The 19,580-nt window shown below is 44.2% G+C and overlaps 1 protein-coding gene across 4 annotated transcripts in view; it reads right to left on the bottom strand.

The window, feature by feature from the left end:
- Nucleotides 1-19,181, bottom strand: part of LOC113174605 (EMILIN-1-like) — a 33,795-nt gene extending 14,614 nt beyond the window's left edge. For all 4 annotated transcript variants that reach the window (XM_026378679.1, XM_026378677.1, XM_026378678.1 and 1 more), the window contains exons 1-2: nucleotides 18,787-19,181; nucleotides 2,814-2,939 (exon numbers count right to left, since the gene is read on the bottom strand). In XM_026378679.1, coding sequence (XP_026234464.1) covers nucleotides 2,814-2,939; nucleotides 18,787-18,917 — 257 coding nt within the window. In that variant the 5' untranslated portion in view covers nucleotides 18,918-19,181. The remainder of the gene's footprint in view (nucleotides 1-2,813; nucleotides 2,940-18,786) is intronic.
- Nucleotides 19,182-19,580: the final 399 nt, after the last annotated feature.

Below are 19,580 nucleotides of genomic sequence, written 5' to 3' on the forward strand. Positions count from 1 at the left end.
CGAAAAGATAGTAGCTGGGCAGCTATCCTCGTATCTTCATAGAAATAACATAGACAAACTCTATCAGTCAGGATTTAGGCCTCATCACAGCACAGAGACGGCACTTGTTAAAGTAGTAAATGACCTCCTATTGGCCGCTGATCAGGGTAGTGTCTCTATGCTTGTGCTACTCGATCTCAGTGCAGCTTTCGACACCATTGACCATAGTATTCTCCTTCACAGACTAGAAAATGTTGTTGGAATTAGGGGAACGGCCCTCTCCTGGCTTAGGTCCTATTTGACTGATCGTTATCAGTATGTAGATCTAAATGGCGATTACTCCACATGCTCTCCAGTGGAGTTTGGTGTTCCACAGGGTTCAGTTTTAGGCCCCCTGCTTTTTTCCCTCTACATGCTTCCTCTGGGCAACATTATCCGTAAACATGGTATTAACTTTCATTGTTATGCTGACGACACACAGTTATATGTTTCATCAAAACCAGATGAGATCAAACTGCTTAATAAAGTTGAGCAATGTGTAAAGGATATACGAGACTGGATGCTAATTAACTTCCTTCTGCTAAATCCTGATAAGACAGAAGTACTAGTTATAGGATCATCTGCAGCTAGAAGCAAGATGTTAGACCACACCGTAACTCTAGATGGTCTTTCCGTTACATCTAGTGCAACAGTCAAAGACCTTGGTGTGATTCTAGATTCCAGTCTTTCATTTGAAGCTCATGTAGATAATATCACCAGGACAGCTTTCTTTCACCTCAGAAATATTGCCAAGATAAGGAATATTTTGTCACTAAATGATGCAGAAAAATTAGTCCATGCTTTCATCACCTCTAGGTTGGACTACTGTAATGCCTTACTGTCTGGCTGTTCAACCAGGTGCATAAACAAGCTTCAGTTAGTTCAGAATGCAGCAGCGAGAGTCCTCACTCGAACCAGAAGATACGATCACATCTCGCCTATCTTATCTACACTTCATTGGCTCCCCGTGAAATTTCGCATTGATTTTAAAATACTACTTTTGACATTTAAAGCATTAAATGGTCTTGCGCCGCAGTATCTAAGTGAACTGCTAGTGTCTTATGATCCACCACGCCTACTTCACTCAAAGGATGCTGGCTGCCTGTCAGTACCTCGTATCCTAAAAACTACAGCTGGGGGCAGAGCTTTTTCTTACAAAGCCCCAAACTTATGGAATAGCCTTCCAAATAGCGTTCAGGACTCAGACACAGTCTCAGTGTTTAAGTCTAGGCTGAAAACCTACCTATTTAGTCAAGCATTTGAGTAAATAGATCTGGGAAGGACTCATGGACGTAGAGCATTATGGTGAACTGGTATGTTTAGATGCTGTCTTCCCAACTCTCACTAATCACTCGGGTTTGTTGATGGTGAAGTGTTTGGTTGCTCTACATCCCAGTGCGCCCTCATGTCTGTGTTTCCTTCTGAACCCACCCTTTTAGTTAGGCTGTCATAATTAGTCCTGCCGGAGTCCCTGCTGCACTGCACTAAATATACATTCACCTCAAACTTTATCTGACTGTGAATACAACTAACTGCAATCTCTCCTCTTCTCTCTCTTTCCCTCTCCCTCTCTCTTTTCCCGCTTCCTGTCTCTCTGTCGAGCTACACGTCATTCCACCCTTTGCCCTCTGGACCTGTCTGACTCGTCCTGATGCCCAACTTCTGGCTGGAGATCTCGTCGCCTGGATCCACCGTTTGCCCTTTGGGATGCGTTTGGAGACTGGATTGGTCACAAGCTACTATGATGTCGGTCCCGGCATCGGCGGACATCGGAAGCTGTTTCTTGGAGGTCTCGACTCAACGCTCGATAGTCAAGGAATGGAACAAGTCTGCCTGCAATAACTAACTGGACTCCATATTAACTTAAAAGACATTAACTGTTATACTGGACTGCTGCCTACACAGCATTGTGTTCTTTGGTTGTGTAAAGCTGCTTTGTGACAATGTCAATTGTAAAAAGCACTCTACAAATAAAATTGAATTGAATTGAATTGAATGACGGTGGCAGACACTAACAGACTAAACAAACTGATTAGGAGGGCTGGCTCTGTTCTGGGGGTGGAGCTGGACCCTCTACATGTTGTGGCTGAGAAGAGGATGCTGTCCAAACTCTTCTCAATCCTGGACAATCCCTCCCACCCACTGCCCAGTTTGTTGGCTGGACAAAAGAGCACATTCAGCCAGACTTATTAACATTGAATGCTCCACAGAGGAGGTCCTTTCTACTTGTGGCCATCAATCTGTACAATTCCTCCCTCCTCTGTAAGGGGTGGGGGAAGTGATAGTTGTGTCATATACTTGCTGTCAATCCACATAGGGTATATCTATTGACCCAATTTAATTTGTCTATTTTACATATTCTGTATAAATATTGAGTTTTTCTGTATTGATGTTATTGGTTATGTGTATTTATGTTGGTGTTGGATCTTTCCTGGTTGTGGTTCCTTTTCTTTATGTCTGTGTTGAGAACAATGGTAGCAAGGTAAAACAATTTCCCTCTGGGATTAATAAAGTTTTTTGAATCTTGAAATCTTGGCATTTGGCAGATGCCACCTGTACGCCACCTGTATCCTTCAGTGTGTCAACATCAGGTGAAGACAAAGACAGTTAGTGTATCAACAAATTTAAATACAAATTTTATAAAAAATGCTTTTTAATTAAAGCAACAGGTTAAACAGGTTAGTTTTATTTAGAAACACTTGGAATCTCTGTAAACTACATCCTGTAAACTTTCAACTTTGCCACCTTTAAATGACTTTACAATCTGTGTCTTTGTGTGTGCACTGTGTACTCACACCACCACCCTGCTGCACTGTCCACTCCCCCAATTGCATGGATGGTAATCAGGCTTCACATAGGTTTCTACTCCGTCCTCGACTACACAGCTCACCGTCTTTGTGACCACAAACGCGCACCAGTTCCTGTTGAAGACACAAACAGTTCAGAAGTTAATTTCAGCCTCAGGTTGTGAAAAACAGTGGTAACAGATTATTTAATGTGCTGCTAAACTAAGAAACACATGATAAAAATATGTGTGTTCACTGAACCTGAACGCGCTTCTGAAGCTTATAGATCACATTTACATTAGTAAGAAGGTTTCTGTCTGATGTTTTCTGATGAGGCTTTTCTTTACAAACATGTAGTCAGAGGTGGTAAGTAACTAAGTACATTCACTCAACTACAATCCTGAGTTACTTTATGTCTTTGAAGATTCTCAGTTATCCAGGTCATGATTATCCCAAAATTGCTGTTATCAACTGGACTTGTTTTAAGCTCCTGAAGACATTTCACTTTCCATCAAGAAGGTTTCATCACCTCTGACTGGAAAAGCAGAATTTTAAAACCTGTGGAGTCACTTAATTGTTAGCACTCACCTTGTTGTCCCAACTGCCTTTCATGTGTGTGACCCAGTGACCACCTGAGATACAGTGTGAGCAACTGTGAAAAAGCCTGGGTAGTGATGAAAAAACTAAATTGTAAGTGGGTGATAGATTCACTTGACCATTCTGACATGGAAGACAGTTGGTTCAAATGAGGTGTGAGGAAAGCTGTCAAAATGCAAGATTGAGTGACCCTCGTTGAGCAGTTCTGCTGAATCCTTCAGGATGGAAGGTGAAATGTCTTCCAAAACAAGTCCAGTTTATCCTAAACAGCTAATTTTGGAGGTACTTTGTTGCTTTAATTCTACTTTACCACTACATTTATTTTGTTTTTCTGATTTGTTGCACATGCACATTATTTATTATTTAGTTTAAATATGTTTTACTGTTTGTATTTGGGATTCACTGTGGACACCAAAGGAAGAATTTTACTGGGCACATGACAATAAACCTGGCCCGATTGACAATACAGTACAATGGTCAATGGTCTACTCTCTATACTTGTCATGTTAGATCTTAGTGCTGCATTCGACATTATAGATCACAACATTTTATTACACAGACTGGAACATGTCATTGGAATCAAAGGAACAGCACTAGAGTGGTTTAAATCGTATCTATCAGATAGATTTCAGTTTGTACATGTTAATGATGAATCTTCCATGCACAGCAAAGGTAGCTACAGAGTTCCACAGGGTTCTGTGCTTGGACCGATTCTTTTCACTTTATATATGTCCCCCTTAGGCAACATTATTAGGAAACACTCTATAAATTTCTATTGTTATGCAGATGATACCCAGCTATACTTATCTATGAAACCAGGAGAAGCTAATCAATTAGTCAAACTTCAAGCATGCTCAAGAGACATAAAGGCCTGGATGTCCTCCAATTTCCTTCTCCTAAATCCAGACAAGACAGAGGTTATGCTAACGCTGCTTCTGCGTGTGACGTCATTCAGACTGTCACCTCCAACCTGCAGACCAGACACCCTGACGCCTTCTTTATGATCTCTGGAGACTTTAATCACGCCACCCTCAATAAGACACTTCCTACCTTTACCCAGTTTGTGAGCTGTCCCACCAGGGGGGAGAGGACATTGGACCTGATGTATGCTAATGTTAAAGATGCCTACAGCTCCACTGCCCTCCCCCCTCTGGGAAAGTCGGATCACAACCTGGTACATCTCCTCCCACAATACACACCTTTGGTTCAGAGGCAGCCTGCCACCATTAAAACTGTAAAGAGGTGGACAGAGGGGGCACACCTTGCCCTGCAGGGATGCTTTGAAGAGACAGACTGGAAGACTCTCTGTGAATCTTATGGTGAGGACATTGATGGACTGACGGACTGCATCTCTGACTACATTAATTTCTGTGTGGACACCCATGTACCCACAAAAACCATTTGCTGCTTCCCAAACAATAAGCTCTGGGTCACTCAGGACATCAAAGCCATCCTGAATGACAAAAAGAAGGCATTTAGATCAGGAGACAGGGAGGCAGCAAAGAGGGTCCAGAGACTGCTGTCTGTCAAGATCAGGGAGGGGAAGGAGACTTACAGGAGAAAACTGGAACATAGCCTTCAACAGAACAACACCAGGGAGGTTTGGAGGGGCATGAGGACCATCACTGGCTACAAGTCCAGCAGCCAGGAGAATGTGGGGACTGTGGACCGAGCCAATTAATTGAATAATTTTTTCAATCGATTCCAGGCTGAGCCACAGAGCCCACTTCAGTTCACTAACTGCTCCTCAGTCCCTCCCCCACACGACTCAGCCACCACCCTAACAATCTCAGCTGAGCAGGTGAGAAGAGAGCTGAACAGGTTTCACCCCACAAAGGCTGCAGGTCCTCATGGAGCCAGCCCAAGGGTGCTGAAAGCCTGTGCTCCTCAGCTATGTGTTGTTCTCCAACACATCTTCAATCTCAGCCTGCAACTGGAGAGAGTTCCTCTAGGGTGGAAAAAGTCGTGCCTTGTTCCAGTGAATAAGACGCCACGTCCCAGAGTCCTCAATGACTACAGACCAGTGGCTCTGACATCACATATTATGAAGGCTTTTGAGAGGCTGATCCTGGAGTCCCCCCGACCTCTGGTCAAACCCTCACTTGATCCCCTCCAGTTTGCTTATCAACCCCATATTGGAGTGGATGATGACATCATACACCTTCTCCATCGCACCTACACCCCCCTGGACAAGCCTGGGGGCTTAGTGAGGATCATGTTTTTTGATTTCGCCAGTGCATTCAACACCATCCGGCCTGCACTGCTGAGAGAGAAATTAAAAACCTCACTAACCGCCCACAGTATGTCTGCCTGCAGAACTGTGTGTCTGACACTGTGATCTGTAGCACAGGTGCTCCACAGGGGACAGTTCTGTCTCCATTCCTCTTCACCCTGTACACCTCAGACTTCAGGTACAACTCAGAGTCCTGTCATCTTCAGAAATTCTCTGATGACTCGGATGTATTAGGGGTGGCGATGTCACAGAGTACCGTGGAGTGGTGGACAGTTTTGTTGACTGGTGTGGACAAAACAAAGGAGCTGGTGATGGACTTCAGGAAATCTGGGATACTGTCATCCCTCTCTATATACAGGGGGAGGAGGTGGAGGTTGTGTCCGAGTACAAATACCTGGGAGTGTACTTGGACAACAAACTGGACTGGTCCAAAAACTCATCAGCATTGTACAGAAAGGCTCAGAGCCGGGTGTAATTCCTGAGGAGACTCAGGTCCTTCAACGTCTGCAGCACCATGCTGCGTATGTTTTATGAGTCTGTGGTGGCCAGTGTCATCTTCTATGCTGTGGTCTGCTGGGGCAGTAACGTGAAGGTGGCAGACACTAACAGACTAAATAAGCTGATTAGGAGGGCTGGCCCTGTTCTTGGGGGGGAGCTGGACCCTCTACATGTTGTAGCTGAGAGGAGGATGCTGTTCAAACTCCTCTCAATCTTGGACAATCGCTCCCACCCACTGCACAGTTTGTTGGCTGGTCAGAGGAGCACATTTAGCCAAAGACTCATTAACATTAAATGCTCCACAGAGAACCACAGGAGATCCTTTCTACCTGAGACCATCAATCTGTACAATTCCTCCCCCCTCTGTAAGGGGTGGGGGAAGTGAAACTGTCATATATTTGCTGTGAATATATTGACCCAATTTCATTTATCTATTTACATATTCTGTATATATATTGAGTTTTTTGGTATTGATGTTATTGTGTATTTATGTTTGTGTATTTACGTTGGTGTTGGATCTTTCCTGGTTGTGGTTCCTTTTCTTTCTGTTTTGAGAACAATGGTAATGAGGCAAAACAATTTCCCAATGGGATTAATGAAGTTTTTTGAATCTTGAATCTTGAATACTGTTTGGGCCTAAAAATCTCAGAGACACTATGTCTAATCACATTCTCACCCTTGATGACTTAGTATTGGCCTCAAGTAATACTGTAAAAAATCTCGGAGTTATCTTTGATCAGGATATCTCCTTCACTTCATACATCAAAAATATCTCTAGAACTGCCTTTTTTCACCTGAGAAACATTAAAGTTAAAATTAGAAGCATCCTGTCCCAAAGTGATGCTGAAAAACTAGTCCATGCATTTGTTACTTCCAGACTGGACTATTGTAATTCATTATTAATAGGATGTCCCAATAACTCATTAAAAAGCCTCCAGTTAATCCAAAATGCTGCAGCCAAAGTTCTGACTGGAATTAGCAAGAGAGATCATATTTCTCCAACGTTAGCTTCTCTCCATTGTCTCCCTGTTAAATCCAGAATTGAATTTAAAATTCTTCTCCTCACTTATAAATCCCTTAATAATCAGGCTCCATCTTATCTTAAAGACCTTATAGTTCCATATCTTCCAAGCAGAACTCTACTTTCTCAGACTGCAGGTTCGAGAGGCAGACTCCCTCTCTACATTTAAGACTAGACTTAAAACTTTCCTTTTTTATAAAGCTTATAGTTAGAGATGGATCAGGTGACTCTGAACCATCTCTTAGTTCTGCTGCCAAAGGTTAGTCTGCTGGGGGACCTCTACTGATAAACTGAGCTCCTCTCCTCTCTCCTTTCTCCTGTATCAATGCAAATGCCACCATTGCATGTCATTAACTTTGTGTCTCTCTCCTCGGCCTGTAAATCTCCAGAATCCAGTTGACCCGCCCAATGTTCTTGCTGCTTCTTGTTGTTTTTGTTGCCTGCTGTTCTTTTCCCTCTTCTTGTCACAATTAAGGGAGGGGGAAAACACCAGGCCGGGCGGGCGGAGGGAGGCCAGGAGGAGGGACCAGGCGCAGCAGACCAGGAGAGCCTCAGGCGGACGGCCAGGAGGCGGCAACCAGGATCAGAGAGACGACGAACCAGAAGACACAGCCTCGGGCGGACGGCCAGGAGGCGGCAACCAGGACCAGAGAGACGACGAACCAAAAGGCACAGCCTCGGGCGGACGGCCGGGAGGCGGCGAACCAGAAAGCAGAGCCTCGGGCGGACAGCCGGGAGGCGGCAAACAGGACCGGAGAGCCTTGGGCGGCCGGCCCAGAGACGGCAGGAGAGCCGGTGAACAGGACCAGAGAGCCCCGGGCGGACGGCCGGGAGGCGCCAGACTGGAGGGCAGGAGATCCGCTGACCGAAGGGCGTCGGGCGGACGTCCCGGAGGAGGCGCCAGGAGAGCCGCTGACCGAAGGTCCCGGGACTCCGAAGCGGAAGCCGGCTGCGGAGCTGAGGCCCGGAGAGCCGGCTGCGGAGCTGAGGCCCGGAGAGCCGGCTGCGGAGCTGAGGCCCGGAGAGCCGGCTGCCTGGAGCAGACGCCTGGAGTGCCGGCTGAGGAGCGCCGGGCGGATGCTGTAGCAGGGGCCAGGTGGATGCTGTAGCAGGGGCAGCCGCGGTGAATGGAGCTGTAGCAGGGGCAGCCGCGGTGACAGGAACTGAGGCTGAGGCAGCCGCGGTGACAGGAACTGAGGCTGAGGCAGCCGCGGAGGCAGGAACTGTAGCAGGTGCAGCCGCGGAGGCAGGAACTGTAGCAGGTGCAGCCACGGAGGCAGGAACTGTAGCAGGTGCAGCCGCGGAGGCAGGAACTGTAGCAGGTGCAGCTGCGGAGGCAGGAACTGAGGCTGAGGCAGCATCGGAGGAAGGCACCGGAGCTGTGGTGACTGGAGCGGGAGCAGGCACCGGAGCTGTGGTGACTGGAGCGGGAGCAGGCACCGGAGCTCCAGTCACCACAGCTCCGGTGCCTGCTCCCGCTCCAGTCACCACAGCTCCGGTGCCTGCTCCCGCTCCAGTCACCGGAGCTGTGGTGACTGGAGCAGAGACTGGAACAGGAGCCGAAGCTGTGGTGACTGGAGCGGCCGTGATGACTGGAGCGGAAGCCGGAGCGGCTGTGATCTCGACGGCTGGAACCGGAGCAGGAGCAGAGGAGGATGCAGAGCCGGGGGCCGGTGAAGCTCTGGGTCTCCGACGTGAGCGGCGGCGTTTAGCAGGACCGTCCTCGGGAGCGCTAACCTACAGAGCAAGGCGGGTTCCCCAGTATCGTGAGTGCTCGGGTTCGCTGGGGGCCCGGAGGTCCGGTTCAGGGGCTGACTGAGCCTTCAGCTGGGCATAGATGTCCCGAGCTTCTTCCGGACTCAGGGCAACGGGAGTCAGAGGAGAAGGTGAGGTGTGTATGTTGAATGGAGCTGGCTGAGCGGGGAGATCATGACTGGGAGTATGTGAGGCTAATGGAGTAGCAGGCCGGCTAACAGCAGGGGAGGCCAGGGAGTCTGGATTGGATCTTTTATGGTGGAAGGATTTCTGGGTTTTTAAGGTTTTGAGGTGAGACAGGATAAGGTCCTTGAGTTTTCTGAATTCAGAGAAGTCCATGAGAAAGTCCTTCTCAGTGAGGGTTTTTATGGCTACCTTGGTGATGGTAGTAACAAGCTCTGGACTTCCTGCCGAGTCCAGGCAGTTAAACAGATACTCCGCTGCACCACGCAGGTCCAAATACTCTGCCCGCATTGTCTTGGCACAAAGCCCATAGTGCATGAAAAAGGGGCACGGGGGAAGGTTTGGTCGGCCATTAAAGGCAGACTCCATGGCTGCAGTATGGTCAGATCGTTCTGTCACAATTAAGGGAGGGGGACGAGGCAGGAATTAACAGAAACAGGATTTATTACTGATAACCACAAAAACAAGGGAAACTAAGAGGGGTGTCAACAGACACTACAAAAACGGGCAGAAACATGAGGACAAAGTAACAACGTAAAACTACCTAGATGGCGGAAAACAAAGTAACAAATCAGAAATCAAAGTACAAACAAAAACCACTGCTTGAAGGCAGGAAAACACTCGCTGAAAAAAGGTTAACAAAGTCCAAAGAGTCCACGGGGGAAGCAGACAGGGCTGAGCAGGATGAGCAGGAGCTGGCAGGGTTAAGCAGGCAGGAATCGCAATAGGCAGGAATAGCAACAGGCAGGGAACACAGGCTGGAGACAGGTTGGGGAACGACGCTGGAAACAGGTGGGGGAACGACGCTGGAAACAGGTGGGGGAACGACGACGATCTGACAGAGGAGAAAGGGCTGAGGAGAGCTTATGTAGCCTGAGGGGAACACAGGTGAGTCCAATATGCAGCTGATTGCTGGGAGCAGAGGGAGAGAAGTTGCTGGTGGGCGGAGTCCAGAGGGAGATCAAGGGAGGAAAACCAAGGCCGGCCGGGGCCAGGCCAAAACCATGACACTTCTCTTTACACTCACCCCAACCAGACGAGGCAGATGGCCGCCCACTATGAGCCTGGTTCTGCTGGAGGTTTCTTCCTCTAAAGGGAGTTTTTCCTCTCCACTGTTGCCTAAAGCTTGCTCAAATGGGATTGTTGGGTTTTCTCTATAATTGTTTGTATAAATATTTTCTGTAAGGTCTTAAACCTTAAACACTGTAAAGTGCCTTGAGATAACTTCTGTTGTAAATTGGCACTATACAAATAAAACTGAACTGAATTTAATTGAAGCTGAAATTGAGAAATCGCTCACTGAAAACTGAACACTGTGACCTCCAAAATACACGCAGACCCACTTAAGAATTTAAATAATAATAATAACTTTTCTGTGTTTCCAGCTTCATACAGACTCTTAGGAATTCTGACCCTTGGTTATGTGTGAGTGTGATTTTGGAGAAAAAACAGGAATTGTTCAGAATGTAGTGGTGATGGTGATGTTGGATCAGCTGCAGACAAACTGTGACTCTCTGTGTTGAAATTAAATTATGTGATTTATTGTTGCTGGAATCCACAACAACAAGCAGGAATTTTACTTTGCAGAAACAGATGACTGTTGCCTCATCTTTATTAAAGCTGCTGGTTTTACTGTCCACTGAAACTGATGTACATAGTCCATTAAATGTTTCCACAAGCATGAGTTTACACAGTGACTGTAAATCAAAAGGTTTGATTTGTTTTTACAGTAAAGTTTTATATTATCTGTTACCATGCTCAGTAACAAGTGTAATAGACTCTGTGCTAAGAAGAATAAACGATAGGGAATAATGTTAAAGGAATGAGTGAGTTTTTTGCAGACTACACATATGATGAAGAATGTTTGTTTATTCATTTGACAGAATATGAATTACTTTTCTGATAAATTTTGTGAGTATGGCATAAACAACACTGGCCCATGACTGTCCATCAGTCCATCTGCATCTAAAAGACAAAGCACACTTCTTCGAAGACAGAAATGTCCATATTCTAGACATACAGGACAGATGGTTTACAGAATGAAGAAACCATCTTTATCAAACTAAAAACTCAGCAGATGAGGTTGTCTATGAAACCACTTATCAAACACAGTTTCACTCATGTGACCTTAAAGACACACAATGGTCAGTGGAACCATGGTGCATATTTAAGATTAATAAAAACTACAGCAAGGTTCTTCAAGGACCTCAGACAAGCCCAGTTGCCACTGAGGAGCACCTTTGGAAATGCCATGAGCTGAATTGGAGTCTCCCTAAACATTTATGTCATGAGAATATATCTAGACATCTGCTTTACTATGACACTACATGACCTACTGTATGTAAAGGCTGAAGAGGAGTTGGCCTAGGATGGATCCTTGCAGGACAGAGAAAACTGATATCTTCTGACTGACAAGAGTTAAGGACAAGTGGGGGAAAGATTTGGATTTATTTGCCATGAGATTATTATAGTTAAAGGTGTCCAAAAACAGAGCACCACCATTTCCACCCCATTTGTGGGAACCCTGACCCTTGGCTGGGATCTCTGGCCTCTAGATAGGATCTTGAACCTCCACTAAAATCACGTGCTGTCTTTCCTCCACCAGCTTCTCAGTCATTGTTTCTATTACTGGTCTTGTCTATGTTGCTGTTTTAGTTCAGAGATTGTGTGTGGATTGTGTTAAAAACCATGAACCTTTATTAGTAACAACTTAAATATCAGAATATTTCTAAAGATCAAGCTTTAAGGGTTTTTAATCTTCACACTAAAAACTAGAGATTTTTACTCTGTAAGATTCAAAAATGAGAAATGAGTCATTGGGTGTATGTTCAGTTTTTTGCTGATGACTTCACAGCTGCTTCATCACCAAAATGAGGGGGAGGGATGTGTTTCAACAACATTTCACTGACCCTATACAAAGTATTAAATCACATTCTTCAACACCAACCAACAACAGCCACTTAGGTATGAATGGGGAGTTATAGGGGCCTGCCTGGTCCGATCCCACATGAGAGCTACTGTTGCACTAATTACTAAAAGATTTAATACTAGCCATGGCTGACAAGTGTCAGAATACACAGTGCATCACAGCTGGCTGTGTGTGGGACTAAGTAGCCACAGAGCAGTCACAGTGTTCATGCTGACCCCTGTCCACAGCTAAAGGCTCCTACATTTGAGTCCAGAACTAGATCATTGAGAAAGGAAAGAAGGTGGCCTAGGTTGATGAATCATGGGCTAGGCGTACGTATTCACGAGGGGAAGAGATGGCACCAGGTTAAACTATTGGAATCTGATCCATGGAAGCCTCACCTCACAACCTACAGAACCTAAAGCATCTGCTGCTGACATATTGGTGCCAGATACCAGAGGGCACCTTTGAAGGTCTTGTGGAGTTCATTCCAGCTCACAGTTGTTTTGCCAGCAGAGGAGGACTTACACAATTTAAGGGAGGGTGTTTTAAAATTGTGGCTGATGAGTGTAAAACATCATCATCATAACATGAGTAAGACTAAAAGTGTAATTGTATTCCTTATACTCAGACATCAGGCTTTAATTAGACTCATGTGATAGAGTGACATTAATGCTGATGATTATCAGTGCTTCCTACTTCTATTAATAAAACATCATCCAGGCAACATAATAGATAAGATAAAATAACATAAGATAAAAACAACTTTGATATGCAAGTCAGTAGTATCACTCCTAACTGACAAAAAGCCAGACTAAAAAATAACAAGGGTCATTTACAATCATGCACAACACTAAAAACACCAACTAAATAGTGTACATAAAAGCTGTTCTACGTAGTAAATCAGTGATAGTGTTGCACAAATCTGTATTATTGCACAAGTTTAAATTACTGCAATGCAGAACTGTAAACAGCAGCAGCCCAGGGACAGTGGGTGTGGATTTACTAGAATCTCTGTGACTGTAATGGGAGTATTTATGTCGTTTACAACCAGCTCTTTAGAACATGCTTGTGAATGTGGTCCAGGGTATGGTGATAGTATGAACACCTCTGGTATGAGGTGTTACAGATTTTATGCTGTATTTCTCCACCTGAACAAGTTGTACAGTAGGATCCAAATTCAAATGAAGTCAAGGTGTATGGGAAAAAGAGTTATATATAACCATAGCAGAAAATGGTTTCTAAAGAAGTTAAAATGGGCTGGTAGTTATCGTTTGCAGCCAAATATGAGCTCATACAGTGGGTCTGCTCATTGGTATTTAGCTATTTCAGACTCTGTAAGCTGATGAATGATGGAATGCCCAAACTGGTATCATTCACAAAGCTGTCAGGCACTGCATCTGGTGAAGTAGACAGTGACAACAAGACAACAAACAAGAGCATTGGTATGATCATTGGGATCATCACTGGGATCTACATTGCTGAAAACATAGATGAGTTGCTGGTCATAGGTGGCTTGGATGGTTTATTGCTCTACTTTTTACCATCTATACCACATCCCTAGGTTTCATCATCCAGTCACATGGATTTTCTTATCATTACTATGCTGATGACACACAGCTCTTCCTGTCCTTTTGAAGGAGAAGAGGGGCTGTATATGATGGCCTCAACACACCGGATGACTCCACTGTCTCATTACGCATCTCTGCATGGATGAGAGAGATTAAGGGCGGCAGTAGCTCAGGTGGTAGAGCAGTCGCCTACGAACCCCAGGGTGAGTGGTTCGATTCCCGGTTCCTCCTGGCTACTTGCTGAGGTGTCCTTGGACAAGACACCGAAACCCCGTAGTGTAGCGCTGACATACCGTCTAGCAGCTGTCCACCCACAATTTCCCCAAGGGGATCAATAAAGTATTCATTATTATTATTATTATTATCTTCAACTCAACCTCTCGAAGACAGAAGTTCTCATCTTTCCATTCTGGATACAACGTCAGCATCAACACAGGGTCTTCGTTGATTGTCTGTCAGAAAACTGGGGGTAATCATTGATGACCAACTGAGCTTTACCGACCACATTTCCTCTGTCTTCAGGGCATGCAGATGTGTCCTTTAATGCACTGGCACTTCATTGTTCAGGCTCTGGTCATATGTCGTCTCGACTACTGCAGTGTCTTACTGACGGAGTTACCAGCTGCACCATCAAACCCCTCTAGATGACCCAAAATGCAGAAACACAACTCATTTTTGATCTGTCAAAAACACAAACACTAAATCACTTTTCAGATCTCTGCAATGGCTTCCTGTAGCTGCTGTATCAGATTCAAAGCCCTGACCCTTACCTACAAAGTGGTAAACTAAACAGCACCTGCTTACCTGAATTAATTTCATCTGGTTTTACAATCCAAAAAGCCCTTATTGTCATGTGCTAATGAATGACATCTAGTGGCCCCCTAACATCAAAAGATCCTAGGCTAAGCTCTTCAACTTAGTGGTTTTATGATGGTGGAATGACTACCTACCTCTGCACGCTCAGCAGCATCACTCACAATTTTTTATTCTGCTGAAAACTCTTCAACAACTTTCTCTCTCACTCAACAAATCTAAGAAATTACTTTAGTACTTTAAAGCTTTTAGGTATGGGCCAGGTTGTTAGGGTGGAGATTATTCTGGGTCTGCCACAATATCATTGTGGTAAACCACATGCCTTAGGTAGTTTGGAAGAAGATACAGTTCTCCAGAGACAGTACCTGGAGAAGTACCTTCATAAGCCTTTCTTCATGTTCTTCTTAGGTGGGTGACAACACAAATAATTAATGAAAGCAAGTTAATTTCATACATTTATACATTTCCTTTGTAATCGCAATGGGCAGACAAAGACAATTTCGTTTCTCAGCTGGTAATATCTAGATTGCAAATGAAGCACTGAAACCCACTCTGATCCACACAATGCTGTGGATCAGAGTAACTTTTCTAAAATGATGTCGGACTCCGTAGTTTTCTCTGGACCCCTTCCCAATCTGACCAGTGACGACATATTTAGCCGCATGTCGTCATTTAAACACTGCCTGTCTAAGTGGTGTCCTGAAAACAACGTGGGCTACAGAGACAATTGTAAAACTTTTTGGAAAAAACCTGGGCTGATAAGAAGAGAGTGGAGCCCAGGACACAGAGACGTGTCTGCTCCCTGACCACCTAAATTATTTATATCAAAAACCAACACAAGAGAAGTGATTGATAAGAACCTAATAAAAATAAAGAAACAAAGTAAGAAGAACAAAATAAGAAGAAAACGATCAAATGTGGACTGTTAAATATCAGATCTCCCTCGTCTAAATCCCTGTTAGTGAATGATTTGATTATTGACTATCAAAGACTTATTTTGTCTTACTGAAACCTGGCTGAAGCAGGATGAATATGTCTCTCTGAATGAGTCAACCCTCCCAAGTCATGTTAATTATCATGTTCCTAGAAACACAGGTCGGGGTGGAGGAGTGGCAGCAATCTTCTACTTAAGCTTATTAATCAACCCAGGAATTCATTTGAGAGCCTCACTCCTAGCCTTGGCTTATTTTTTTTTTTTTTTAAATTTTAATATCTATGTAGGTGTTGATGATAACTGCCTCAACACTGCATTTAATTCACAATTAAACTACTAGTTTTACACAAAATATAAATAAACCCACTCACTTAATCACACCCTTGAGCTTAGTCTGACATACGGTGTTGAAATTGATCATTTAATAGTTTTTCCCCAAAACCCTCTTTTATCTGACCATTTCTTAATAACTTTTGAATTTACAGTACCAAACTTTACTACACCTACGAATAAGATTCACTACAGTAGATGTTTACCTGAAAAAGCATTGGACAAATTTAAGGAACTGATTCCATCCTAACGTTACTCCAGTACAAGTCACCTATCGTTTTGACATTACTGCAGCCTCACTTCAAACAATACTCAATACTATTGGTCCTCTAAAAAAGGAGCTAGTGAATCAGAGGAAGCTAGCTTCATGGTACAATTCACAAATCCGTAGCTTAAGCAGACATCATGTTGTCAAGATGGAAAAGGAGGTGGCGTTCCACTAATTTAGAGGAATATTGCCTAACCTAGAAAGATATAGATTATATATTTAATAATATATAAAAAAGCCTTCTGTAAAGCTAGAACCACATATTATTCCTCATTAATAGAGGCAAATATGAACAACCCCAGGTTTCCTTTCAGCACTGTAGCCAGGCTGACAAAGAGTCATAGCTCTGTAAAGCCTATCCCCTTAAGTCTCAGCAGCAATGATTTCATGAATTTCTTAACTAATAAAATTATAACTATTAGAGAAAAAAATTTATCAGATCCTCTCTGCATACAGCATGGATGGTCTCATATGTACAATAGCTCTAGATTCATTTGTAAGACCTCATTCATACTTAGACTGCTTCCTCCCCATAGATCATTCTGAATTAATTTCAGTAATTAAGTCTTCTAAACCATCTACATGTCTCTTAGACCCCATCCCGACTAGACTGCTCAAAGATGTCTTACCTTTAATAAGCACGTCCATATTAAATCAGATCAATCTATCTTTACAGACTACGTACCACAGGCTTTTAAGGTTGCTGTAGTCAAGCCCCTACTCAAAAATCCTACTCTGGACTCAGGGGCAATATATCTAAACTTCACCTCAGTGCAATAGAGAATCTCAGAAAAGAAGTGACCAAGCTGCACAACTAGATAGCATCTAGTTCTCCAGTAGGGATTCTTAGGCAAGATCTCCTTACACTTACCCTGCCTTTGTACCTCCTACCTCACTTGTACGTTTCTTTTGTATGTAAAATGTAAAAATGTAAAATGTAGTTATCTGTCTGATTAAGAAATTAAGCCACTAGTTCATATTCTTGAAGTAAAGGGCACTAATGGTCAAACTGTGCCCCATGTGGGTTACATTGCACTTGATCTCACTTTTCCTAAATTCCTTGGTTCATCAATAGATGTACATAGTGCTGCTTTGGAGGTACCTGATGTCAGAGCTTGCGGTATTTTGTGCTTATTGGCACAAACATACTTGACTTTCTCCCTGGGAAATAACTGAAGCAGAAACCATCAGTTGGATATGGATACACTGCAGTGTTGAAAGTACTTGAACTCAGACATAAATATGCAAATCACAGTTCTCCTGGCATTGTTCGAATCCATGGAAAGTATTCTCAAACCATTCGTAACCAGAAAGAACCATTGTTTTGGATGAACTACCATTACTATCTTTTTGCAGTCTGAAAAGTCGGTCATTGTTGATCATCTTTCATCCCTTTGCCTGGTCGCTTGATAGTTAAATATTGTCTTCTTGACATGCCCTCAAATAAGCCATAGTTGCCTATTATCACATCCAATGTATCCGAGTTGTTAAATTAAAGAATGTTGAACAGCAACTTCTTTAGACATCTACAGGGCACTTTGTGTTGCTTTCAGTTTTAGTCAGATTTTAGGCAGACTTCTCCTAACTTCAGTCCTAACGTCATAGAAAAGTAGTCCTTGTCTGCTCTTTGACGTAACACTAATGGGAAACTAGTTGATGTAAATTCCTTAATTAGCCATGTTATCTGCCAGCACAAATGATCTGATAATTGATATTCATGGATAGGCCCTGAAATTTTAACGCACAGGTCTATTATTCAGATTTTAAATACAGCAAAGGACCAGAATAGTTTAATATTGTGTGGGGCTTAAAATAAATGACAATATTATATTAAGTAACAAAGTAACCTCAATGTCAGCACTATTGTGCAGAACTGTTAATGGGAACTCACATGGAACCTTGAGCAGCGCATAAGTAAATGGTCTGCAATTATATAGCACTTTTCACACATACACACCGATGGAAAAGATGCTTTGACATGTGACAGGAGGAGCCAAGAAGCCAATCAACCAATTCGGCAAATGCTGCTGAAGTGACTAAAATTTAAACCCTAGCAAAAGTCACACATGCCAAAAAAAAAAACACTCAACACGGCAGACACACTGTCCCACCAAAATAAAACTCCTATCAACACAGCAGACACACTGTCTAAATATAGTACCTCTAGTAATACCTAGTATAGTAATACCTCTTACTTCAATCCAACCTTATCACACAAACACTGAGGTGTTTGCAGCAGCTGTCAACAGACTGAGTTGGGGTGAGGGTTAGCAACATGAGGGTGTTTCTCTGCGGTCGCTCTGTTTTCTGTGAGTTTGTGCAAAGATCATTAAACCTCTACAAACTAGATCACATGAACACAACAGACACAAGTTAAAGAAAGTTATTTCGCTGAGATCCCACCTTGAGATTCAGCAGCTACCCGTGCAGTTTTAGCTCCAGCCCTAGCTGGTCTACAGGAGCTTTACCTTAGTGCAGTTTCTTCATGTCCTATGAATTTGAGCTGAGATGAGAAGTGTGTTGGTTTTATGTGTTGGTTCCATGTGTTGGTTGCATGTGTTTGTTTCATGTATTGGTTCTAGGAAGGTTCCACAGACCAGAGTCTGCTTCACATCACACCTGACATCACTGTTCCAGCCAGAACCAAACAAGAACAATTACATCAGCTGTGTTACCATGGAAGCACAGCTGGGAAGAGTGACGTCACAGTGTCATCAGGACAGCAGCTGCTTCCTGTCCATACTTTCACAATAAAACATCTGATGCGCGCAAACAGACACCATGACGTCACTATTACCTCTTCCATTGTCCACCATCCCCCCACTTTCATCATCTTCTTCATCGTCCTTTTCCGTGCACGTGTCATCTTACCTGTGTCTGCTGGCGGCGCGGGCTCCTTGCGCGTGCCCCCCAGCGTATAGGCTGTAGGAGGGACGCAGCGAGAACGCGCTCTTGGCGTGTCCGCAGAGCGCGAGCAACAGCAGCAAGAGGCGCGCGGCCATCGCTGATCAATACTCGATTGATAAGTTTTCAGAATTCGGTCAAGGCGGGAAAAACTCCCGTCTCCATGGAGACAACAAAGTTTCCACAAAGTCCGTCAGTCCTACATGGTCAGAAACCAGACCTGCTGCGGAGTCCGGTCTCCACTGGTCTTAGTCCCGCTCCTGGTCCCTCTCCTGGCCTGCTGGTCCTCCTTATCCAGATAGTCCTGGTGCTTCTCCTGGTCTTGGTCCGGTTCTCTGCGGTCAGACTTCGTCCATCAGAACTTTTCCTGAAAACAAAGAGAAGAAGAAAACGTTGCGACAGACTGAACCGAGACCAGCTGCTCCTCCTCTTCATCATCACCGCCCCCCCGAACTGTCCCCGCCCCTGCCGATGGAGAAAGCAGACACGTGCGGCTTCGCAGTCACACCTGCTGCCAGTACTGACCCGGTTCCGACGGTCCGGATCGTCAAAAGGCTGGGTTTCCACTGAAACTCAAAAGTCAGAAAACAAAGCAAAAAATGAGGAGTTTTCAATCTTTCAGTCAGAAAACTGGTTCTGGTTTCTGGTTCTGGGTTAAAGAAAGTTCTGATATTTTTCTAATTCACAAGAAACGGGTCTGGTGTTTTCAGTTTCTTGGTAGTTTTTATTGTTAAAATGACTTTTGGTTGGTTCAGGTGTGA

This window comes from Anabas testudineus, chromosome 3, assembly GCF_900324465.2.
Source record: "Anabas testudineus chromosome 3, fAnaTes1.2, whole genome shotgun sequence".
NCBI lineage: Eukaryota > Metazoa > Chordata > Actinopteri > Anabantiformes > Anabantidae > Anabas > Anabas testudineus.